This window comes from Natrix helvetica (assembly GCF_964273705.1).
Source record: "Natrix helvetica genome assembly, chromosome: 4".
NCBI classification, from domain to species: Eukaryota; Metazoa; Chordata; class Lepidosauria; order Squamata; family Natricidae; genus Natrix; species Natrix helvetica.
The window spans coordinates 170,038,510-170,063,992 of NC_138550.1; the positions used below are offsets into that span (position 1 = coordinate 170,038,510).

At 48.9% G+C, this 25,483-nt stretch overlaps 1 protein-coding gene across 6 annotated transcripts in view; it reads right to left on the reverse strand.

Moving 5' to 3' along the window:
* Positions 1-857: 857 nt before the first annotated feature.
* ARHGAP39 (Rho GTPase activating protein 39) overlaps positions 858-25,483 on the reverse strand; it is a 160,419-nt gene continuing 135,793 nt past the window's right edge. For 4 of the 6 annotated variants that reach the window (XM_081951952.1, XM_081951953.1, XM_081951950.1 and 1 more), the window contains 5 exons: positions 23,505-23,578; positions 15,251-15,450; positions 12,717-12,808; positions 10,213-10,382; positions 858-4,894 (listed from right to left, as the gene is read on the reverse strand). In XM_081951952.1, the coding sequence (XP_081808078.1) occupies positions 4,700-4,894; positions 10,213-10,382; positions 12,717-12,808; positions 15,251-15,450; positions 23,505-23,578 (731 nt within the window). In that variant the 3' untranslated portion in view covers positions 858-4,699. Of the gene's footprint in view, positions 4,895-10,212; positions 10,383-12,716; positions 12,809-15,250; positions 15,451-23,504; positions 23,579-25,483 lie in introns of those variants that run through there. The other 2 variants (XR_014175290.1, XR_014175291.1) reach the window with 1 other exon arrangement.

Here is a 25,483-nt window from a genome sequence, read left to right on the forward strand (position 1 = left end):
ATTAAGCACAGAGAGGTCCAACTTGAACTAAGGAGAAATTTCCTGACAGTGAGAACTAGCCAATGGAACAGCTTGCCACCAGACGTTGTGGGTGCTCCATCACTGGAGGTTTTAAGAAGAGACGGGACAGCCCCTTGTCTGAAATAACATAGGGCCGTGATGGCGAACCAGAGCCCTCTCTGGGCACACGCACACCAGCTGTTCTACTTGTTTCTGACGTGCCTGCCAGCTGGTGTTTGTGGGTACTGGAGCGCTGGAAAATGGCCAGAAAAATAGCCAAAAATGGCCCCCAAAATGGCCTGAAAAACAGCTTGAAAATGCCCCCAAAAAACAGATTGGAAATGACCTGAAAAACAGCCTCATAATGGCCCCCAAAATGGGCAAAATGCAGGCCATTTTTCAGGCCGTTTTCAGGGACAAAAATAGCCCGAAAAACCGGCATATTCATATCGGGCAGCTGGGGCTTCGGGTTTCTGGTACTCCAGCATGCACACATGCTCGCACATGCACACACGTTCCGGTTTGGGTATTCAGTGCGGAAAAGATTTGCCATTACTGGTATAGGACATGGCTGGCCAAGCTTAAGAACTTTAAGACTTGTAGGCATCAACTCCCAGAATTCCACAGCCAACCATGCTGGCGTCAGGTCCACGGCTTGAACAGGGGGTTGGACTAGAAGACCTCCAAGGTCCCTTCCAACTCTTATTTTGTTAATGAGCTGGAAATGGTGTGTGTCTGTGTTTGTGTTCTTCATTTGTCTACCATTCATCCATCTAAACATCAAAATCTCACCAACCGTGATAGCCCTCCAATGCATTATTTCTCGGAAAGAAAGCCAGACCTCTTCGGAGACAAGATTCTGCATGTAACCCTTTAATTGTCATCGGAAAGCTTCATTCCCAAGAGCAGGAATAAATATATTTCTGAAGGGGGGGTGGGGAAGGGGAGGCAAAACGCTGGAAAGCAACAACTGAATAAATAACAAAAAAAGAGCATTCTTCTCACGCACGAAGAAAAAAAATAAGTTGGCATGAATGATATTTACAACTCGGAACTCCGTTCTGTGGTTAGCCGACGGATCGGTTTTCCGCGATAGCTTTGTAACTGCGTTCCTGTGACTGAACCCCTATCTTCCCTCCACCCCCGAGTCAGCTGGGTTGGGACTGCAATTCCCATCTTCCACAGCCACGATGCTGGGAATTGCAATCCTAATGCTGCTGGAGATGGATACGAGACTGGGGGGAAAAAATCTCTATTATCAGTATTTCCCAGCCTTGGCTGCTTTAAGATGGATGGACTTCAAACTCCCAGAATTCCCCGGGCTGAGGAATTCTGGGAGTTGAAGTCCACCCATCTTAAAAGCAGCCAAGGTTGAGAAACACTGCTCTATATAATAAATTCTCTCAAGAAGGACAGAAATTGTGTGCCTGCTGTTAAAGACGAGGCTATTCTCCATTCGACTGCATCACATCTGTGTCTACCCTGCAATTTCCCCAAAATTCATAGCCAGGCCCTGACGCGAAGGGCAGTTTGTCCACCATTGTTCTTTCTTGACCGATTGAACCACCCCAAAAAATATCCCATTCAGATTCCCAAACAGCTGTAAAAAGAGGCAGGTTTCCTTCCTATTTACACAAAAATAAAAGGCATCTTGGCCAGAGACTTTCTAAGCCGGTCGTGAGAAATAGATGACCGTCGGAACAAGAGGGGCCAAGGGGTTTGCAGACTGGGCTCAGAGTCTTTTTTGGTCCTTTTCTCTCTCTCTCTCTCTGCGCTATTGCTGTTTCTCAACGATCCCCAAGTGCAAACAAAGCAGGGATTCCCCCAGCCGACAAGATCGGTGGTGAACCCGAGCGGCTAGGCCAGGAAAAGGCTTCCGGAATGGAAGGAGTTGGTTGGACTAAGTCTTACGATCCGGGCTGGAAGACTGGCGGCCCCTGGTTTTCCCATTTGGAGATCCGTCTGGACTCCCGTTTATTGGGGTGGAGGAGACCCCCAACAGTGATCGCAAAGGCTGCCCGCGCCAAATCTTTCTTTCCGGCCAATCAGCTCGACCTTGTTCTGGACTGGCTCCCAAGTGGGAACTCGACACTTCCATGAGTAGACTTCTGCTAGATGGGTGTTTCTCCACCTCCCGCGTTTGCTGGGTGATTAAGGGAGCTGAGAACTAACCCCAACAGATGAACGAGGTGGTCTTGAGTTGCCCAGCTAGGTAGCTCCTCCATGCTTTATCCTGCACCAGGACGTGATTTAGGAGTCAACGCTCTGCACCTGGAGTAATCTGAAGGTAAGAGATTTGGAGAGTTGGATGGGACGTTCCTTTTAAAGAAGGAAGTTGCAGGTGGGAGGGCTTCTGGTCTGTTGGAATAAAAGGCACTTTCTCTGGAAACCACAAGCTCCTCCAAGAACTGCTTAGCACCCAAGGGGTGAATGGGACCCTCTCCTCCAGTTGGCCAGGAGCAGCCAACAACCCCCTAGGAGCATTCTTGCGTCCTTCTCTAAAAGCACTGAAAGATGCTAGAAACCACAGCGCATGAGTCACGTGTAGCATGGCAAGAGTTGAGGTAGCCCCACCATGGCCAGCAATATCCAAGAAGTGGACTTGCCATAGTAGGAGGCCCCTCACTACAACAGCTCATCCAACTCTACAGACCTTCAAGGCTACCATCCTGGCCTTTGGTCAAGTGGAGAGAGAGGGCCTTTGGGCTGATGTGGGTCTGGTGCGCTGTAGGAAGCAGGAAGGCAGGAGGGCAAGGGACAGCTGGTGGGACAGAAGCCCTGCTGTGTCAGAATTCTCTACCCCTGTAGGCCAGAATCACGGTTAGAGTCCAAGATGTTCTCTACCAGTTGTCCTATCCAAGGACCACCCAGTTTCTCTTCCATGAGCCCTATCTCTGTCTTGTTCTCCGCACATATGTGCACCAACCCAAGGTAAGATTCTCCGTTCCTGGACCCAGGAGGAGATAGAAGCGATGTTCCCTACAGATCCAGAGACATCTTCCCTACATTGTGATGGGATGGATGGAGAAGCAAAGATCAAATTGTTGCTCTTTCTGATTTTCTTTTTATCTCGGGAAACTGAGAATTTGGCCTTTGCTTCTTTGGGGGGAGGGGGAATCAGATTTCAACAGTGGAAGTTGAGAAATAAACTTGAAACGGAGGGTCACTCCGTTCAAAGCAGGTTGGGGAGAGGAGCTGTAACCATCTCCATTGTGTTTGTAGAACACGTTAAACATGCTCAAACATTGCCTGGATAAAGCATTTCATAGCTGTTGGTTTCCACCCCATAACCCCTACCTCTGCCTTTTGCCCCGTAAGGATGCCCCTGGGTACAAGCACTCAGGACAGAGGACACTTTATGGGAATGTTTATTTTCACTACTACCGCTGGCTTTCTCCCATTTCTGGCCTACGGAAGAGAACTTAGCTCCTTCCTTCGGGGAGAGAGAAAAATAAATAAATCTGGAAACCTGGTAGAGGATGCCACAGATCCAGCCAAAGTCTATCACTTAAGGTGCCGTAAGGAATAGGTTGTGGGTGGGGGTCTTCCTGGAACCCAAGCAGGACCCACCTTCTCTGACACCAAAGCACTGAGTGCAGGAAGGAAGGGACGTTGAGATGAGGTTGGGTGAGAATGGACAACTCCAGAATGGGGGCAGCCCCACTTCTTGTCGTTGCCACCACTCAACTGGAGAGCTACGAGGGTCGAGGAGGGCCTGGTAACCTTTCCGCGGACGCACGCAGACACCCCTTCACTTAAGGAGAGGTCAAGAAAGTGCTCCGGTTCTGTATCACAGTTGTATAAAACTCTGCCCGACAAGAAAAACGAGTGACAAGAACGGAGTTCCTTCTCGTTATCCCTGTCCCCTTTCAAGGGTGGCATAACCAGGCTTTTTGTGGGGCGCTGAGATGTCGATATGGAGACGGGGGGGACTGCATGGCTTGGCCCCCTTTGGCAGTGACTGTGCTGCAACAAGGAAAGAAAAAAGTAATCTTCCCGAAATCTTAAAAGCCTGCAGGTGTTTGAGCCTCGCCAACAGCTAATCCATGGCTTCCAGAGGTGCCACACCCCCACACAGAGTTCTCAACGGGCAATCTGATGGCGCCCCCTCCCCTTCCACAGAAGCAGTCAGACTAACTGGCCTCCTGGGAGGCCACTTCGCTTTCCCCGCAACGCATCCTATCACCTTTTGTGCCCTCCCACTCCTCTGACTCGTCTGAAAAGGATTCATTTACCATCTTGAACATTCGCCCCCCACATCAACCCATTCAAACGTTCCCTCATCTGCCCGAACCAGGTATTGCTCCCCCCCCCCCCATTTCCACAGGACAGACTTGATTTTGGGGGGGAGGGGTAGACAGGCCTCTTGGCCTTTCTACCTTGGGTTCACAATTCTCCCGTTATGTAGATGCTCCTGATGAAGTCCTGCTTGGGAGGTTGTCCACCAGGGGACCACTAAGAGGCAGCCTCATTGTGTCCATCGCACAGGCCCCAGGGGGTTCCTGAGCAACTTCAGATGCCCAACTTGGCATAGCCAAGACGGCAAGGTCAGTGGCCCACAGCTTTCTCTTCGGGTGCTTCACAAGGTTGGCATCTCCTTCTGCATCAAAAAAATGGTTCTCACTGACTGACTTTGGGATTCGGGAGAAGATCCAGGTGATGGTGGTTCAATTGCGGTCCGGTCCTGTTGGCACAAGGGCTATAGCACTCCCTCCATGAAGCCTGTGTCCAGGTGCTGGATGAGCACCCGGATGAAGGACATTTCCTTGCGGGTGTTTTCAAAAATAATCCGTGGGTCGTCTGACTGGCAGCGTAGACAGTTAGGGGCCATCACCATGGCAAGGTTGTTGACGTCCATCTTGGTGATGGCCACATTACCCGGCTGCACGAACACCTGTGAGAAGGGAAGAGGTGTTACTCTGTGGGTCACAACCCAGAGCTGAGACAAATCTATATACCACAGGTGGTCCTCAACCTACGACCACAATGGAGCCCAAAATTTCTGTTGTTAAGCGAGACATTAGTAACATGGTTGTTAATTGAATCTGGCTTCTCCGTTTACTTTGCTTGTCAGAAGGTCGCAAAAGGGGATTGCATAACCCCAGAACACTTCGACCGTCATAAATATGAACCAGCTGTCAAGCAAATCACGTCACCATGGGGCATGTGCAACGATGGTAAGTGTGAAAAGTGGATATAAATCACTTTTTTCATCACCATTGTAACCTCGGTCACTAAACAAACTGTTGTAAGTTAAAGACTATCTGTAGTAAAAGTCTTATTCTCATAACCTTTAATTGGACAAAGCGGTGGACCGTAGGGTAATATTTTTGAACCAAGGTACCTCAAATGGGCTCACGTACAGAAAGTATCCAAAATCCAGACCCCATAATTCCTGTGGAATTGAAATTTGACAAAATTTATAAAATGTTTTATGTCATGAACATGATCACAGAACAGTTGATGACATAACATATTTTTTGGAGTATAAGACGCACCTTTTCCCCTCATAAAACACCATTTTTGGCCCTCAAAACCCCGCCCCCTTCATCAAAATGGCTGTGCATAGCTTTTAGAAGGCTTCCAGAGTGCTCCTGGGGGCTGGGGAGGGCAGAAATGAGCGAAAAAATGGGACGACTTTGCTCAATTTTGCCCCCCCCCCCAGCCCCCAGGAGCACTCTATAAGCCTCCTAAAGGCTATGCATGCCCTTTTTTTGACAAAAAAGGGCCTGTTTTCACCAAACAAAATGGTCTTTTTTGCTCGTTTTTTGGGGGGCACCCCCCCCCCCAGGAGCACTCTACAAGCCTCCTAAAGGCTATTCATGCCCTTTTGGGGTGGGGGGAAATGGGCCATTTTGGGAAGTTCTGTAAAAACTTTTTTTTTTAAATTTGCCTCTTCAAAACCTTGGTGCATTTTATACTCCGAAAAAGACAGTAGTTAATATAATATAAAATGTCATAAAGCACTTGTGCTCATATTTGACTGCGCTATGCAGTTCAGTGTGAGTTGTTTTCAAGGTAAATACATCTTTGAACATTAATATCCCAACTTTTTGAGGGAAGGAAGGACATTAAGAAGCTCTGCCACTCCTCAATCCAGGCATCGAAGAATTTGGTAAGGAAATGTCTCTAAAAAAATGAGTGAATGTGTGGGAGATTATCTAGTATACTATTAAAACTCTCTGTTAATACATTTAAATTTAATAGCTGGAGCTGTGGGGGTTGTGCAGTGAGCCAGGAAACACAATTGTAGTTGATTGGTTGGAGAGTGCTGGCTCCTGTGTGAGGCAATCTGCGCTGTGATTGGTTGCTATGGGTGTGGAGGGGGCGTTCCCAATTTTTCCCGCCTTTTTCTTCTATCTGCCCTCTGTGCTCTGTGATTTACCTCATGATGCTCCCGGTTTGCCTGACTATCTGGTTTGCCGCATATATAGTTGTAAAATGTATTTATTTATATAAAACTACACGTTCGCATCAATGTCTCTGACTTCATTTCGACACCTGCTGTGTAATTCCTGGATACTCTCGTGTCTGTAAACTTTGAAAATTGGACGAAACAACGCATCGTAGGGCAAATGTTTCTGAACCGGAATGGGACAATTTGTGAAGGTCAAGTCACCGCTGCAGGACAACTGGTTGTGACCAACTTAGTTCCTCTTTTTTGGTTGACCATGTTTTCATCAAAATTATGTTACCTCTTGCATCAAAGAAAATCATTCCTAGGACTAGCAGCTTTTTAATGCTTTGATGAATAATAAAAAAGGAAAATAGTCCCACACTGAATTGTTCAGTGACAAGGCCGTGGCTCGTCGTCCTAGACCCGTGATGGTGAACCTATGGCACGCATGCCATGTCGCCTGGCACACCTGGCATCACCTGTTCCTCTTCTGGTTTCTGGCACTTATGCACGCCCGCTGATCAGCTGGCCGTCGTCCGTGAGGCAGTATTGGAAACTGGAAGAGCTGGTCTTCTGTTTTCCAGCGTGAGCATGCACGCAGGCGAGCTGATAGTCACATGCGCATGTGCGCCAGTAACCAGAAGGCTAGCTGGCAAGTGCACATGCGCGGGCTGGAACCTGGAAGTTCATTTTCTGGCATGCACATGCCACCTGGGCAGCGGCACTGATGAGCGCACGTGTGCTCCCTTTTCTGCACTCGGTGCCCTCGCCATCAGTGTCCTAGACCTTTTTTGAACCCATGGAGCCCAAATGGGCTAATTTGCAAAATGCATCCAAAATCCAGGTAGATGATGAACATGCCCACATATTGTAGGAGAGAGAAACTAATTCGGGGACTTCCTATTCTGAGAAGCAGGGAATGTGGAGACATAGAAGTAAGGAAAAAAATCCTAACAGTAAGAACAATTAATCAGTGGAATGCCTTGCTTTCAGAAGTTGTGGATGCCCGATCACAGTTTTTTAAGAAGAGACTGGACAGCCATTTGTCCGGAATGACGTAGGGTCTCCAGCCAGAGAGTTGGACTAGAGGACCTCCAATGTCTCTTCCACCCCTATTATTCTATGTTCTATGACCACTCTAGGACTTCAACTTCTCAAGGCATCCTTCATCCTTCTAGGAGGACCTCACATGCCCCAGCCTAACACAATTGCGTCGGTGGAGAAAGTTGGACCTTCCTCCTTCTCCTAGGGATGGAGAAGGCATGCTTTTGGTCATGCTTACCGTGTTTCCCCCAAAATACGACATGTCCTGAAACTAAGGCCATGCCACATTTTTCAGGTGGGCAAAAATATAAGCCCCCCCCCTGAAAATAAGCCCCCTAGACAACCCCCCCCCCTCCGGCCAGGCCAAATGCCGATCACCAACCTAGCGGTATCCTGAAGGCACCAAGCCACGGGAACCGTGGGGGGGGGGAAAGGCGCTCGTGTTGCATGGCGCCTTCAGGATACCGCTAGGTCAGTGAGCAACGTTATGCCTAACTAGAGAGGGGGTTTGCTGGGTGGCTGTTCCGCTCCCCGATTGCGCGCCTCCCAGCCTCACGATGCCCTGGCCCAACTCTCCCTGCAGAGCCAGGGTACCTCCGCTGCTGCTGCCCACCCCTGCTACCATCCCAGCATGGCTTTTTCTGTGGAAGTAGGCTGCCGAGTCTTCCGGCAGTGGCCGCTCTAGGCGTATGCTCTATGGTTGTACGCTCTGCTGGCAGCCGGCCCACAATTTATCTCTCTTTCCTCTGCTTTCGTTTCCCTCCCCCCATTCTCTTATTTGTTTGGAGTCTCATAAATACTCATTTCTAGAAACTTTTACCCATGTAGAGGAGGGGGTGAGATTGGGGGGGGAATGCGAGGCGCGCGTCCTAGTGCTACCAGAGACTGACAGCTGCGCTGCATTCCTTGCCCTTTCGTCCAGGGAAGCCTGTAAAAAAAATCTTGCATTTCATTTCATTTCATTTATTAGATTTATAAACCGCCCCCTCTCCCCGAGGGGACTTGCAAGTTGAACTCATGAGGTTTTTTTTACAAGGGGCTTCCCTGGATGAAAGGGCAAGGAACTCAACGGGGCTGGACAGGTATGAGGCGCACCTCACTTCTCCCCCCACCTGCTACCCCTCGCTAAAGGGACAGCGGGGAAGGGAACCAGGCAGGCTGCCTTTACCATTGGGGCGAGGTGGGTGGTGTTGGGCCGCGAGACGTGCCTCTTACCTTCCCAGGTCTGTCGCGGTCCTCGCCATTGTGTCCAGGCAAGCCCCTGGTAAAAAAAAAAAAAAACCTTCTCGCAACTTCAGGAAGTTTGATTGAACTCGCCAGAAGGGTTTCTTTTTTACCAGTGGCTTCCTTGGACACAATGGCGAGGAAAGCAATGGAGCTGGAAAGGTAAAAGGCGCACCTCGCTTCTCGCCTGCCCCAGAAAATAATAAGCCCTTCCCCTATAATAAGGCCAAGGCCATATTTCGTGGGTCAAAAGAAAATAAGACCCTCTCTTATTTTCGGGGAAACACGGTAGGTTCTAGGTTTGCATTCTCAGCCCAAGTACGGTCAGTAGGATAAGCACCAACGTCCATGTTGCGGGGTGCTTTTTTTCAAGAGTCAACTGGACTTCCTTTGTTTTTCCTTGAAGAGGTTTCACTTCTCATCCAAGAAGCTTCTTCAGTTCTGATTGAATGGGTGGCGAAAGGAAGGATTTATATTCCATGCAGTCATCTCATCTTTTAGCACTCTCTCTGAGAAACATGGAGGCCACTTGCAGGTTTTGTCAGGCCTGGAGCCATCTTTAATGGGAGTCTTCAGGGCAAGCTGTGAGAACGGGAGGCGGGAGGGGGAGATAGCGTGGGGTGTGTTATCATAACAACATTCTTTCCCCTGGGAATCAAGGTCATCTCACCAGCACTTGGTGAGGCGTGACTGGAAGGTAACCGACGTTGGCGCAGTGACCGGATTGGATCACGCGATGGACATGTGGATTGAGAGGAAGGAACTTTGACTTTGCCTTGGGTGGGGAGGGGCTTTCAGATTCGGGTTTCCCCCAGATGTGTCAATATGACATCTCTAATAAATCTATTGATTCTGTTGGGGGGGAGGGGGTATTACTTGGAACCGTGACAGGTTTACCTGTGCCCTCGGGGTCACCCAAATAGCGCAAATGGATATGGAACCTTCTTGGAACTGCCAAAGAAGCTTCTTTGGGATGAGAACAGAATGTCAGGCCTGCAGCCATCTTTTCTTGTGCATCTTTGGCCTGCCACACTTTCTGTTATTCTGCTATGCATTTTCTATGGAGGGAAAATGGGAGGGGGGATTGTACGGAGTTAGATGATATGTAGCCATAACAAAATTCCTCCTAGAAAGCCAAGGTCATCCTTTGTCTCTGCATCTCTGCACCTGACCGGAACTAGATGGGTGGAACTGCCAGCATGGCAATGGGAGATTGGACCATGGGATGGACTGGTGGATGTGGGGGGCAAGATCTTGAACTTTCAACTGGGTGGGGAAAACCAGGAAGTTTTCAGATTCGGGTTTCCCCAGATGTGCCAACGTGGCTCTCTTAATCAATTGGAACTTTGAGGAATCCTTTGCCTCGGACTCTGATTGAATTTTGGATGCTATTTGGAACCTTGATAGAGAAACGTCTTCAAAAAACAACAACAAAGAAAGTCCAGTTGCCTCTTGAAAAAAGCACCTTTGAGACAACTGTGACCTGAATGAACGAGATGTTTCCATAGACACCACCATCCGTCAGTTGGACTCCGGAGCTACCTTACCTGGAGGAAACGGATGAGGTAGCAAAGCACCATTTTGTTGATCCTGGGCAGGGAGTGGACGACAGCGATGGCAGCTTCCGGATTCTCGTAGTGGGTGATGCACTCCTCGTAAAACTCATGCGGGATCAGAGGCTCCTCAAGTTCGCGATACCAGAGCTTCAGCAGGGAGGCTGGCAGGGAGAAAGGAGAGGAATCAAAAAGGTCCCAGAAGAGGGAAGAAGATCTCCTCTTCTTCCCTCGCAGTTTGTCAAATCTCCCTCTTTTCCTCCTGAAGGACATCCTCACATCATGCCCCTCCTACCGTCAAAGATGAAGGATCTGGTTCATCTCCCTTTAATCGACTATATCCATGATGGCAAACCTATGGCACGCGCGAGCCATTGCCCATTGCTCTTCTGGATTCCAGCGCACTGGCTAGCTGGTCTTCCCACACGCGGGAGCACCAGAAACTATAAGAGCAGCTGCCCAGTGCGCATGCGAGCGCCGAGCAGCTGCTCTTCCTGTTTCCGGCAAACGCATGTGCACCCATCAGCTGGTCTTCGCGTGCGCATGTGCACGTGAAACTGGAAGACTAGGTGGCTGGTGTGCATGCGTGCACCGGAAACCATAAGAGCAGTCGCCCGGCATGCACATGCGCATCAGGCGGCTGCTCTTACAGTTTGTGGCACGCACTCTCGTTTTGGCACATGGTGCCGAAAACGTTCGTCAACACTGGACTACATCACAACCACGGATCTGTGTATTGGGTGAACAGGTAGTACAGGTAGTCCTCAACATACGACCACAATTGTGCCCAAAGTTTCCATTGCTAAGCGAGACAGTATCTCGGTGAGTTTTGACCCATTTTATGACCTTTCTAGTCATATCTGTGAAGCGAATCCCTGCAGTTAAGTTGGTTACAAGTTTGTTAAGTGAATCTGGCATCCCCGTTGCCTTCTGCTTGTCAGATGGTCGTAAAAGGGGATTGTGTGACCCAGGGACACAGCGAAGGTCATAAATATGAACACCAAGCATCCGAATTTTGATCATGCAACAGTTATAAGTGTGAAAAAGGGTCATAAGTCACTTTTTCACGGCTGTTGTAACTTCAAACAGTCACTAAATGAACTGTTGTAAATCGAGGACTAGTGCGGGAGTGGGAAAGTGACAATTTCAACCCAAAATTGCCAGAACAACTGCATACCATCCCCCCCTCAGCTATTTGCGTTGCATCATCCATTACGTTTGTTTACATTAAAGTTACAACAGCACTGAAGGAGGACCGTTTTTCACACTTACAACCGTTGAACCGTCCCATGGTCACATCCTGAAAATTCAGACAGTTGGGCACTTGGAAACTCATGGTGACTCATAGTTATGACGGTTGCAGCGTCCTGGGGTCCTGTGATCCCCTTTTGCAACCTTCTGGCAAGCAAAGTCCATGGGGTTTCAGCGAGATACACTTAAGGATCGTGGTTCTAAATGAACAACTGCAGTGACTCGCTTAACAACTGTGGCGAGAAAGGTTGTAAAATGAGGCGAAACTCACTAAACAACTATCTCACTTAACCCACAGAAAATTGGGGCGAAATCAGGGTCGTCAGTCGAGGTCTACCTGTACGAAGAAATAAATAGAAATTAACCAATATTTCCCACCTGTTATTACCTGCAGGGTATATATCAATTGACCGAGGGATTAAATAAGAGGGCCATATCATATGCCATTTTAAAATCAGGGGTTGCCACAAGGAAGAGGGAGTCAAGCTATTCTCCAAGGCACCTGAGGGTAGAACAAGAAGCAATGGGTGGAAACTAATCAAGGAGAGAAGCAACCTAGAACTAAGGAGAAATTTCCTGACAGTTAGAACAATTAATCAGTGGAACAGAAGTTGCCTCCAGAGGTTGTGAATGCCCCAACACTGTAAGTCTTTAAGAAGATGTTGGATAGCCATTTGTCTGAAGTGGTGTAGGGTTTCCTGCCTAGGCAGGGGGTTGGACTAGAAGACCTCCAAGATCCCTTCCATTGTATTATATTGTAAAATATTTTATAGCCTTCCGGTTTATAAGCCCAAAGGGGGGGAAATGTTCCCTTTATTCACGCAAGACAAAACGCCAAAAATGTCTTCTCCATCCCTGTCCAGGATGGAGCCCACAAAGGTGGAGCAGATGCAGCTGAAGGAGAAAAACCAGGCTGTGCTGCAGAGCAGTGGTGGGTTCCTCTCCCTGTTGCTACCGGTACGGTGCTCATGGGGCCATGCATCCTTTTGTGCGCACGCATCCGCACTCCACCGCCCCTGCGACACCCAGCTCCTTGTCGGAGCTCACGCAGGCAATGCACGCTGTGCACAATTGGCCGGTTGCTTTAGAAACTGGTATAGAACGCGGGTGGGCGATTCGGCCAAACGAGCCACCGTATCAGTATGCTGTCGGCTGCTCCCAGTTACTCCCGATACAACCGTACCGGGCCGTACCGGCCAGAACCCACCACTGCTGCAGAGATGTTCTTCCACAGCTGTCACCCTCACCAGGAACATGGGGGTCTTCTAAGCCAGTGGGGATTTTCCACTGATCCACCTGAAGCTTGAGAGCGTTGACTTCATCGATGTCCCCAGGAACTCTGCAGAAGAGAAGAAAGGACTTCCTCAGAGACACGAAGACATGTCGGATGTCTTCAGTCCACGTGGCCGTCCTGGAACCATCCAGGGGTCAGCCCGCGTCTCTTCGGCCAGGCTCAATCAATCCAAGAAAGCGTGCATGCACAGGAGGTGGGCGCATGCACGCACAAGCCAGGCCCACACCACCCCGTGCAGACATACGTGTGCACAGGAGATGGCTGGGATGGTGGGGGCGAGTCCTGCACACACATGCGCCCGTTGAGTCCTGCACACACATGCACCCGAGTCCTCCCCAACCACCACTAACTCACAGAGGTCAACTAGAATGCTGATCCGGCCCACAAAGAAATCGAGTTTGACACCCCTGTGTTGGGCAAACGTCTAACTTCTCCTGGCGAGGAAGACACCCCAGTCGGTTGTCTTTATACCTTGTCTCTTCAGGCCAAGGGAGACGTGGGCTTCACTGCACTGAATACTACTCAAAGCTAACTTTTTAGCCCAGTTAGTCCGCAACTTACAACAAGTTCATTTATTTATTTATTTATTTATTAGATTTCTAGACCGCCCCCTCTCCCCAGAGAGGGAGCGACTGTTCAAAGTTACAATGGCATTGGAAAAAAAGGGATTTATGACCATTTTTCACACTTAGGACCCAGGGGTGGGGTGCTGCCGGCATTACCGCCAGTTCGGTGCGCGTGAAATTTTGCATGTGCATTTGCACACACATAGGTCTGCGTATGCGCAAAACGTTACAAAATGGGAACAAAGTGAATTTGTGCAATGAAACTTTTGCATGCGCAGAACCAAAAATCAAGATGGCGCCGCCGTAGGAGAACCGGTTCGGAGGCGTGGCAGGCCTGGGTCGCTGCCGGTTCCAGTGACCCAGGCCGCCAAACCTCTACCAGTTCAGCTGAACCGCTCCAAACCGGTAGGACCCCACCACTGTTATGACCGCTGCAGCACTCCCGGGGTCATGGGATCAAAATCCGTATGCTTGGCAACTGGTTCATATTTATGGCGGTTGCAGTGTCCCATGGTCGCATGATCCCCATTCGCGACCTTCTGACAAGAAAAGCTGACGGAGGAGGCCAGATTCACTTAACGACCGTGTGAATAACTTATCGCTTGCAGTGTTTCGCTTAACAAGAAATTAATTTCCACTCCGAACCACCCCAATGAGGCCGTCGAAATGATGTCCCGGTGTCTGGAGGCCGTACGGGTCTGGATGGATGGCAACCGACTAAAACTCAACCCTTCCAAGACGGAGTGGCTGTGGCTTCCGGCCTCCCGGTTCAACCAGGTGCTTCCATCTCTGGCCATCGGGGGCGTCCAACTAGCCCCCATGGAACAGGTGCGCAATTTGGGCGTCCTCCTGGATGCCCGGCTGTCCATGGATAACCATGTAACAGCCGTGGCAAGGGGGGCGTTCCATCAGGTTCGCCTGATGCGCCAATTGCGCCCCTTATTGGACCGGGATGCCCTACGCACAGTCACCCATGCGCTAGTGACGTCTCGCCTGGATTACTGCAATGCTCTCTACATGGGGCTTCCCTTGAGATGCACTCGGAGACTACAGTTGGTCCAGAACGCGGCCGCGCGGGTGATTATGGGGAGGACTAGATACTCCCCTGTAACACCTCTCCTGCGCGAGCTGCACTGGCTTCCTGTGGTCTACCGAGTGCGTTTCAAGGTTTTGATTATGATCTTTAAAGCGCTCCATGGCACAGGGCCTAGTTATATGCAGGATCGCATCCTGCCTCACACATCCCTACGACCAATTCGCTCACACAGAGAGGGACTTCTCCGGGTGCCGTCCGCCAAACAGTGCCGGGGGGCGACACCCAGGAGCAGAGCCTTCTCTGTGGTGGGCCCAGCCCTGTGGAATGACCTCCCCCGTGACATCAGGATTACTTCCGATCTCCGCTCCTTCCGTGTACAGCTGAAGACCCACCTCTTTCAATTATCTGGCCTGGCTCAATCGTAATTATTCTTATTCCTCCTAACTGGTTTTAAATTGTATTTTAAACGTTAAATTTTAATTCTATATGGGGTTTTTATAATTGGGGTATCTTAATGCGGGTTTTTTTAACTGTCTATATGATGTAAATTGTCTACCTCCTCCGAGTTCGAGTCCGTGTTTGTGTATCTGTATGTATGTTCTGTATGTACGCCTATGTGTTTTTATATATTTTCTGTGTTTTATATGCCCCATTGTACGCCGCCCCGAGTCCTACTTGGAAAGGGAGCGGCTAATAAATTCAAACTTAAAAAATTCAAACTTAATATGGCAAGAAACTGTCTACTGTCCCCATTTATCTGCATCTACTTCCTTTGTTCATGTTCATACTTACACCTGTTACCTTATACATGTTTGACAAACAAACAAACTGGACTTGAGAAGTTCTTCAAATGGAGAAAGGACAGCCCGCCAAGGTGCAGATTACCTGAAGATGCCCTCGGTCTGGTCTCCGTTGAGAGCCAGCACTTCTTCCGATAGCCTGGTCTGCACCCACGGGAGCTGGTGATCTGGGTACCTCTCCTTCTGCATGTTCATGATTTCTTGCAGGGAGCTCCCGAACATGGATGGGTTGAAGACGGCATTCTTGGCGTGACGAATCTCTTCGATGTTTGGCTTCTTCAGACCCTACACAGAGGAGCACATTTGGGACAAGTAGAGAATTGGATGTCACGAGACTCATGAGTCTCCGAGGACCTTGGGCTCAGTTTCTAGCACCGCCACCGCCACCAACGCTCCCCCAAGGAGAGGACGAACTGGATTTCCACAGTGAGAGAAACCACCAGAGAAAGAGGAAACAGGAGGCGTGTAGAAAAAGCAAGCATTTATGCATGGCTTGAGGTTGAGCACTGGTCAATCCGGGACAAGTTTCGTTTTCTGGAATTTAACAGCTCTGCACCAGTCATCTTTAAACCTGGTAGCCAGAACTGGAAACAACATCTGTTTGCCATCTCACGCAAAAATTATATTAAAGAGTAGCCTGAAATGTCCGGTCCTTTTCCCAATAAAAGCGGTCTGCCTAACATCTGCAACCTTCATCTCGAACCTCTCTCATACCAACGTTTGGGGCTGAAAAACTGCTTACTATTTGTGAAGCCTTCGTGTGTGTGTGTGTGTGTGTGTGTGTGTGTGTGTGTGTGTTTCCGAGTTTTGAATAGGTGTAAAATGAAAACGTTCACATCAATTGTGGACCATCTTCTCTGTTATATCTACCTGACCTACTAGAATGTTCTCACCTAGGCTTCCCGATACAGTAAAAAGCACACACTTAGTCCCCCAAATCCTCTTTTTATTTCAAAGGCTCTGAATTGTGTTCATTCACAGCCCTTAATGAGTCCCAAATAGTTTGTAAAAAGTCCGGTAGTAGGCTGCCAAAGTCTTTCGGGATAAGGCTGATAGGCACCCACCTTTATCTTCCTTGAAGCGCTGCCAAAAACCTAATTGGCAATTAGCTTGGCGAGGCCACACGAAGCAGAGTCAAAATACAGCTTTAGAATGTAAACTGACCAGCATGAACAAAGTTGCTCACGTGCCTTTGCTCCTCCTTTACGTCCTACGGGAGGGGTCAATCGCCTCCAAACCTTACTCCCGAGTCATCCCTTCTGTTTTAACAGTTCTTGCCTTCTGGCAGCTCTGCGCATGCACGCACTGGGAACAGGGGAAGCCAGTTCCTCTGCCTTGCTGATGTCTGACTCTGGAGGCTCTGGAGGCAGCACATAACTCCCAGGTGGCCCTGGCCCCATCTCTGCCTCCAACGCAGAGCCCTCGTCCGAGCCTTCCCCAGACTCCAGGACTGGTCCATGCTCCTCCCCAACCTCCTCACTATCCAATCCTGATGCCAGCTCTGCAGGCCACCGGTGGACCACAACATAGAGCAGGGAAGCAAGGAAGCCTATGGGTCCCCTCTCCTAAGGAAGTCCATCTAGTCAGAGGTAGGCTGCTGCCGGTTCAGACCGGTTCAGGCAAACCAGTAGTTTCGACCAGCGCTATCCCATTCTATATAATCGCCGTGCGTTTTGATGCCGCACACATGCTCAGAAGGCACGCACCCTCACGTTTTCGGTTCTAGGCAAACTGGTTGTTACATTATGTGTCGCTCACCTCTGCATCTAGTGCAGGGGTGTCGAACTCAAGGCCCGCGGGATGGTTAGATTTGGCCCGCAGGACTGTCCTGGAAACAGTGAAGACTGGCCCGTGGTGCCTTTGCCAGTGAAAACGGAGTTGAAAAGGGCCGCACATGGGTCCTCCCAAGCGCTATTTTCGCTGGCAGAGGGTTGCAGGAGTCTGTCGCAGCCAAAAACGGAGCTCGGAACCCTTTTTTCGTTGGTAGAGCACTCGGGCCACCACAGGCATCAACAACATGGGTGACATCGAGCTGGCCATATCCACTCTGGCTACACCCATTCCTCCCCCCCTCGAGGTCAAACACAACCCTGATGAGGCCCTCAATGAAATCAAGTTTGACACCCCCAATCTAGCGGGATTCAGAAGAGCCTTCTCTGTGGTGGCTCCCTCCAGATACAACATCATACCCACAGAAATGAGATTGGCTCCCATTTTGATCCTTCTTTCGCAAGGCCCTGAGGACCGGGTTTTGCCAATGGGAGTTGGATGGAGCCATCAAATGGTTTTTTTAATTGTTGTCGTCAGGATAGTGAGGGATCATCCCTTTTTATTTATTTATTATTTATTTAATTTTATTTATTAAATTTTATTTATATTAGGTTTTTATCTTTGTAAGCCACCTGGTGTTGTGGTCCGGCGGCAGCCTTCAGAGCCGGCAGGAGATTCAGACAGCGAGGAGGTTGGGGAGGGACATGGGCCAGTCCTGGAGTCTGGGGAAGGGTCTGAGGAGGGCTCTGTGTCAGAGGCAGAGAGGGGGCCAGGGCCGTCTGGGAGTTATTTGTTGCCTCCGGAGCCTCCAGTCGGACACCAGCGAGGTAGAGGAACAGGCGCGTGCTGTTCCCAGTGCGGGCATGCGCAGAGTTGCCAGAAGGCAAGAACAGCTAAGACAGAAGGGACAACTCGGGAGTCAGGTTTGGAGGTGATTGGCCCCTCCCATAGGACATAAAGGAGGAGCAAAGGCACGTGAGCCTTTGCAGGAAGCAACTTAGTTCATGCTGGTCAGTTTACTTCCTGAAGCTCCGTTCTCACTCTTTGCTCCGTGTGGCCTTGGCAAGCTAATTGCCAATTAGGTCTTTGGCAGCGTTTCAAGGAAGATAAAGGTGGGTGCTTATCAGCCTTATCCCGAAACACTTTGGCAGAATACTGTAGGACTCTTTACAACTCTTACGGGCTGTGAATGAATATAATTCACAGCCTTTGATATAAAAAGAGGGTTTTTGGACCTAATTGTGTGCTTTTTACTGTATCAGGGAGCATCTGTTTTCTTAAATAAACAAACATGTGTTTTGACCAAGCCATGAGGGCGTCCTTAAAAGTCAAGAACGGGCTTTCTCAAGGATAGCTTCAAACCATGGTGCTCAAAGCCAAGTTTTAATGTCGTTTCATCTCTCTGGTTGGTACTGGAATCAAGGAGCATGGAAAGCATGGCCTGGTGCAATCCAGATGTTGGCCACCGAGAGGCAGCCGCACTCCAAGAGGAAGGCGGAAGGTGGGAGACCTCAAGGCTTACAGAAGACGGCTGAATGGGCTGCTGTGCATCCTGAGGGCTTTGACGGAAGACAGCCAAGTTACTGTACAGCCGTGTTACTAACTGATCAGCAGCAGCGATTAGTCTAACATCTGTGGCAGGAAAGGTCATAGAATGGGGCAAAACTCGCTTCACAAACGTCTCGCCTAAGGATAGAAATTTTGGGCTCCTCACAGCTTTTTCTTCCTGCTGCACCTCTCCACAAACCCCACTCCTGTCTACCAAATGATGATTTTCTCTAGTTGGGTAATAAAACATCTGCAACAAAACCACCAAGCTCAGGGGGCACCAAGGACCCCATAGACGTCCTCCTCTTCCTCTTCTCCCTCCTCCTCCTTTACCATCCCTCCTCCTCCTCCTCCTCCTCCTCCTCCTCCTCCTCCTTTTCTCTTTCTCTCCAAACACTCATTCCCTTCTAGCATTGATGATGTTACCTCGATTGGTGATGAAACACCTGCAAGAAAACAAGTTCTGACAGCACCAAAGAACCCACCAGTCCTCCTCCTCCATCTCCATCTCCTCCACTTCTTCCCTTTCTCTTTTTCCCCATCCATTCCAAACATTCACTCCCTTCTAGCACTGATGATGTTACCTAGTTGGGTCATGAAACATCTGCAAGAAAACCAACCAGCTCAGAAAGCACCAAGGACCTCCCCAATCCTCCCCACTCCTTCTCCTCTATTCTGTAAACCCCACTCCCCTCTAGCACTGATGATGTTACCTAGTTGGATCATGAAATGTCTGCAAGAAAACCACCAAGCTCAGAAGGCACCAAGGACCCCATAGTTGTCATCCGCTTCTTCTCTGTAAACCCTACTTCCTTCTACCACTGATGATGTTATCTAGTTAGGTAATGAAACATCTGCAAGAAAACCACCAAGCTCATAGAGCACCAAACCTGAGTTACAACTCTTCTATTTACAACATTGCCTTCTTAAGCCGCTGATCTCCCCTTGGTATCTTTCTCAGCCTGATTTTTGGAACACCTGCAAGTGGAAATGCCAGGTGTGGCTCTTAGGATCTTTGACCTCCAGCACACTGGCTGTCTTGCCTGCAAGCCATCTGTTCTTTCAGGCCTGCCACACTTTCTACTGTGGGAAAATGGGAGGGGGGGGAATTATATGGAGTCGGACGATATGTAGCCATAACAACATTCTTTCTCAGAAAGTCAAGGTCATCCTTTGTCTCTGCACCTGGCCAGATCTGGATGGGTGGAATCTGTCTTCGTGGCAGTGGGAGATTGGACCATGGGATGGACTTGTGGGAGTGGGGGCAGGGTCTTGAACTTTCAACTGGGTGGGGAAAACTGGGGAACTTTCAGATTCGGGTTTTCCCAGACGTGCCAAAATGACATCTCTAATAAAAGTGGAACCTTCTGCTGAGTCAGATCCAAAGCTCCCAGCGGATGTGCTCAGGAAATACAACAACCAGGATAAGAAAATGCAGTGTCTTGTTTCTAAACTTGCACCCACAACTTGTATCACACCGATGTACAGATGTTTAGAGTACAGATAGTCCTCGACTTACATCGGTTTGTTTAGTGACCAAAGTTACAACGGCTCTGAAAAAAGTGACTTAAGGACTTAAGTTATCCCATTACCGTGGTCAGGCAATCAAAATTCAGATGCTTGGCCGCTGACTCATACTTATGACCGTTGCAGCACCCTGGAGGTCACGCGATCCCCTTTTGCAACCTTCTGACAAGCAAAGTCAATGGGAAAAGCAGATTCACTTAATGACCATGACACTAATTTAATAACCGCAGTGATTCACTGGGAAGAAATGTCATAGAACAGGGCAAAATTCACTTCCCAAATGTCTCACCTAGCAACAGAAATGTTGGGCTCAATTGTGGTCGTTAAGTCGAGGACTACTTGTCGTTAGGCCAACCTTTTCACCAGAAGGTTTCAAAGCAGTACAGGCAGTCCTCGACTTACAACAGTTCATTTAGTGACTGTTCACTGCATGGCACTTCAAAGTTACAACGGCAGTGAAAATGTGACCTATGACCATTTTTCACACTTACGACCATTGCAGCCATCCTTACAGTCACGTGATCAAAATTCAGATGCTTGGCAAGTGACTTGTATTTATGACTGTTTGCTTCGTCCCGTGTGTGCGTGTGTGATGATGTGATCCCCTCTTTGTGACCGTCAGACAAGCAAAGTCAACGGGGAAGCCAGATTCGCTTAATGACCTTGTCACTCACTTGACAGCAGCAGAGATTCGCCTCAGGGACCAAAAAGGTCGTAAAATGAGGCCAAACTCACTTCACACTACGGTCTCACTTTGCAACGGAAATGTTGGGTTCGGAGTCACTGGATACGAGATGGATGGCAAAGAAATGAAATAAACCAACAAATACATACATACTAAATAAATGGTCACGGTCGTAAGTTGAGGACTACCTCTGGCGATCAACTCCGCACACTCCCTGCAATTTCAGTTTCCCAAATCGGTCTCCCTTTGAAGTCCAGACAACCTGCTCTTAAAATAAATCCCCTTTTATTCTTCGCTCCGCTTTCTACTTCTTCTCAATCCCTCCCCCCAATTCTGCCAATTAGGGGAGGGGGTGGAGGGGCGGGGGGGAGGAACCGAGAGCCGTCCCGATGAAAACCGGAGATCCGGTGAGTCATTCTCAGCAGCTCAACCAGCTGGACGCAGAGCTTAGCAACTGGGAAGAGGCAACAGCTGCAGCCCTGCGTGCCGGCCACCTGTGTTTGCCGTAAGAGTGACGTAAGGACAGTGTTAAATGGCAATGCCCACCCTTCTCCAAAGTGGTGCCCCCCCAACCCCCTCCCCCACCAATGGTGGGTTTGCAGGGAGTGGGAATCAAAAAGGCGCATTCTCTGCGGGATTAGCAAAGAATGCAACTCCGGCTGGAAAAATCACCTGTTAGGGCAGCAGTCCAGAGCGAGGAGGGGCTTCCTGCACAAATCACACTCATGCAAGAGTTGGATGCCCCGTTTTTTCTGTTCTCAACCTTGGCTCTTCATGGCTGCCCTACGGCCATGACCAGCCTCGGAACCCCCCCGGCTCAAGACCCTCAGAATCACTGCAGAAGTTCACATGCAGTTCCTTTAAGACACGCATGACGTCCCCCGGGTTGGTACATATGTGCCTGGATGAATGAATAGCAGAGAGGCACCTCACCTGGGAGAGCCTTTGAAGCATATCTATCTATCTATCTATCTATCTATCTATCTATCTATCTATCTATCTATCTATCTATCTATCACCTGTCTGCTTGTCTATCTATTTGTCTACCCATCCATCCATCCATCCATCCATCATCTTATCTACCTTACCTATCTACTTATCTTCCTATCTATATCTGTGTCTACCTATCTACCCATCCAATCCATCTTATCGATCTACCTACCTATCTACTCATCTATCTATATCTACCTACCTACCCATCCATCTATCATCTTATCTACATTACCTATCTTCCATCCATCCATCATCTTACCTATCTTACTTCTCTATCTTCCATCCATCCATCCATCCATCATCTTACCTACCTTACCTATCTACATATCTACCTATTTATATCTGTGTCTATCTATCTACCCATCCAATCCATCCATCTTATCTATCTTACCGATCTACCTACCGTGTTTCCCCCAAAATACGACAGGGTCTTATTTTCTTTTTCCTTACAAAATATGGCCTTGGGCTTATTATAGGGGAGGGCTTATTGTTTTGGGGTTGCCGGGCGGCTGCTTCCTTGCGAACTTCCTCCCGAAGAGCCGGGCACAGCCTCAGGGGCGAAGCAGCCATGAGGTGACCAAGCTCACAAGCAACCACCTGGCAAACCCCCTCTCCAGTCGGGCAGAGCGCCATTCACTGACCTAGGGGGTATCCCTAAGGCACCAAGCCGCAGGAGCTGGGGAGCGGGCAGAGCACCACGGTTCTAAGCAGCGTCTGGACGTGCCCATTTGCCCCGGCGCTATCCTGTCCTATATAACCACATTTTTGTTGCTGTGCGAAATGCGCGGATGGCGCGAGCATGCATTTTTGCACTCTGGGCGAACCGGTTGTTACATAATGTGATGCCCATCCAGGGGTGAAATGCTATCGGTTCGGATCGGTTCACCCGAATCGGTAGTAAAAAATTGTGCATGCTCATATCTGTGAACCAATAGCGAAGGTAACTAGATTTCACCCCCGCACCAACCTCTGGATATATAAGTCTAAGTGCTGTGAGTGTTTTGTTTTCTTTAAATCTTGTGAATTGCTTAGAGTCACACAAAACGCACAGGTTGAGATGGTTGCTTGTATATTGAATAAACTACACAAAATTCCACCACTGCAGGGAAGTTTGGCCCCTGATTCTGGAGTACTCAGTGTCCCCTTAATCCTCGAGGGAAAATTGTTGGTGAGCAAAATAACATCTGGACAGGAAGCTCTTGAGTTAACCTCCCCACTGTCACGATGTTAAAAAGTTTGCTAGGCCTGAACTGCCTGAATTGACACTCAAGAGTTAAACTAAGAAAGCTTTATTGCGCAGGTCATAAAACAAAATGTTATCTGAAAGTGATTTATTGCGCACGCGTTACACATTCCAAAATTCTTCTCTTCTTTGTTCGGCAGCCAACTTTGGCAGACGTAGCTTTTCATTATCAAAATGTAACCAATTAGTTATTTTCTGTTTCATTTACTTTTTATTATTTTATTATTAAAGTTTGTTTATTAATTAGAATATTTTAAAAGACTTTTATTTTTCTCAATATCTCAAAAGATATGCAGAAGGGAATCAGCCACGGTCCATTGATCTCAGATACCCAGGGCATTTTTTTCCCCTGACACCCACCAACCCTTCCCCTCTTGGGCAAAAGGACAAGGGTGAGTTGGATGTTGAGTTGGATGTCTTGGCTCACTCATTGACATGGATCAAAGTAAAGATTTGGGAGAGGCCTCCAACTTCAACCCAACCAACCTCACACGTTCCCATGACCATTAGCCACCAGCTCTGGTCTCCCGAGGCCACCTAAAAACATGACGCAAAAAGAGGGGGGGTAGATACCTTCTTGGCGCCAGTCAACGCTGCCTTCTGGAGCTTGCTGTAACAATACTTGGCGTAAGTGCTTACCGCCACCCCTACAAGAGAAAAGGGAGGAAGGAGAAAGGAAGAAAGAGAGAGAGAGAGAAAGTCAGAGCAAAGCCAATTCATGAGCCGCCACCCCGGGAGGAAGAGACAAAGAGAAGAGACCCAAGCAGCTGAACGAGAAGAAGCTACGCAACCAGTGAGGTGTCCTGCGTAAGAGGTCCCATGGCAACTAGACCCTCTTTCCCATCTGTCTTGAGCATCTTCCTGAAGTCCTAACCCAAGAAGGGCCCTGTGGGGCTGAGACTCTGCTTAGACATGACCCCATCTCAGCAGCTTTCTCTGGAGTCCCAGCAAGTCAACTCTTGACCAGGTGGCCCTTCCTTCTTCTGTCGCTTCCTGAATGCTACGAACTCACTCTGGCCATTAACTTCAAATTCAGGAGACCTGCAACTAACACTCTAGGACCGCAAGCCTTGGCCCAGATAGGACCTCCAAGCCTTGAGGCTCCTTGAGGCCACTTGGAGGTTTGTCCTCAGAATCACCCGAGCAGTGCAAATGGGATTTTGCTTTAGTGTAGCTTCGTTTACTTTATTGTCATTGCACCTCGTACAAGGAAATTAAATGGCATCTTCAGTGTACATTTCTAACTCTAAAAATAAAAACACAAACAAACATCCTTCACATGCTTTATAATTGGAATTTAAAACCTGATATTGCATTAATATTCCACTATGCAGTAGAATTCAGCATAGTTACTGCTGTGGGATAGAAGCTGTTTTTCAGCCTATTTGTCCCTGTTTTTATTGCCCTGTACCGGCTGCCAGATGGTAATAGTTAAAAAAAACCAAGGGTGCCCAGGATGAGATGGATCTTTAAGGATCTTTTCAACTTTCTTAAGGCAGCAGGAGCTATAAAGCTCTTCCAGAGAGGGGAGAGGGCAACCCATGATCCTCTGGGCAATGACGTTGACCCACTGGAGCGCTGTCCTATCTGCCACTCTGCAATTGCCAAACCACACACAGGGGCAGTAAGTTAAAATACTCTCTATGGAGCAGAAGTAGAAGGTCACCAGCAGTTTTTCATTCAGTTGTTGTTTCCTGAAACATCTCAGGTCATATCATCTCTGCTGGACCCTTTTCACCAGAGCTGCAATGTGAGTCGCCCCAGGTCAGGTCCTCTTTTATGACAACACCAGGGGTGAAATTCAGCAGGTTCTGACAGATTCTGGAGAACCAGTAGCGGAAATTTTGAGTAGTTCGGAGAACCGGCAAACACCACCTCTGGCTGGCCCGAGGAATGGGAAGGGAATGAGATTGTCCAATATCTTATCCCCAGGAGTGGGGAGAGAATGGGGATTTTGCAGTATCCTTCCCCCAGGAGTGAGGAGAGAATGGGGATTTTGCAGTATCCTTCTCAGGAGTGGGGAGGGAATGGGGATTTTGCAATATCCTTCTCAGGAGTGGGGAGGGAATGGGGATTTTGCAGTATCCTTCTCAGGAGTGAGGAGAGAATGGGGATTTTGCAGTATCCTTCTCAGGAGTGAGGAGAGAATGGGGATTTTGCAGTATCCTTCTCAGGAGTGGGGAGGGAATGGGGATTTTGCAATATCCTTCTCAGGAGTGGGGAGGGAATGGGGATTTTGCAGTATCCTTCTCAGGAGTGGGGAGGGAATGGGGATTTTGCAATATCCTTCCCAGGAGTGAGGAGAGAATGGGGATTTTGCAGTATCCTTCTCAGGAGTGAGGAGAGAATGGGGATTTTGCAGTATCCTTCTCAGGAGTGAGGAGAGAATGGGGATTTTGCAGTATCCTTCTCAGGAGTGGGGAGGGAATGGGGATTTTGCAATATCCTTCTCAGGAGTGGGGAGGGAATGGGGATTTTGCAGTATCCTTCTCAGGAGTGGGGAGGGAATGGGGATTTTGCAATATCCTTCTCAGGAGTGGGGAGGGAATGGG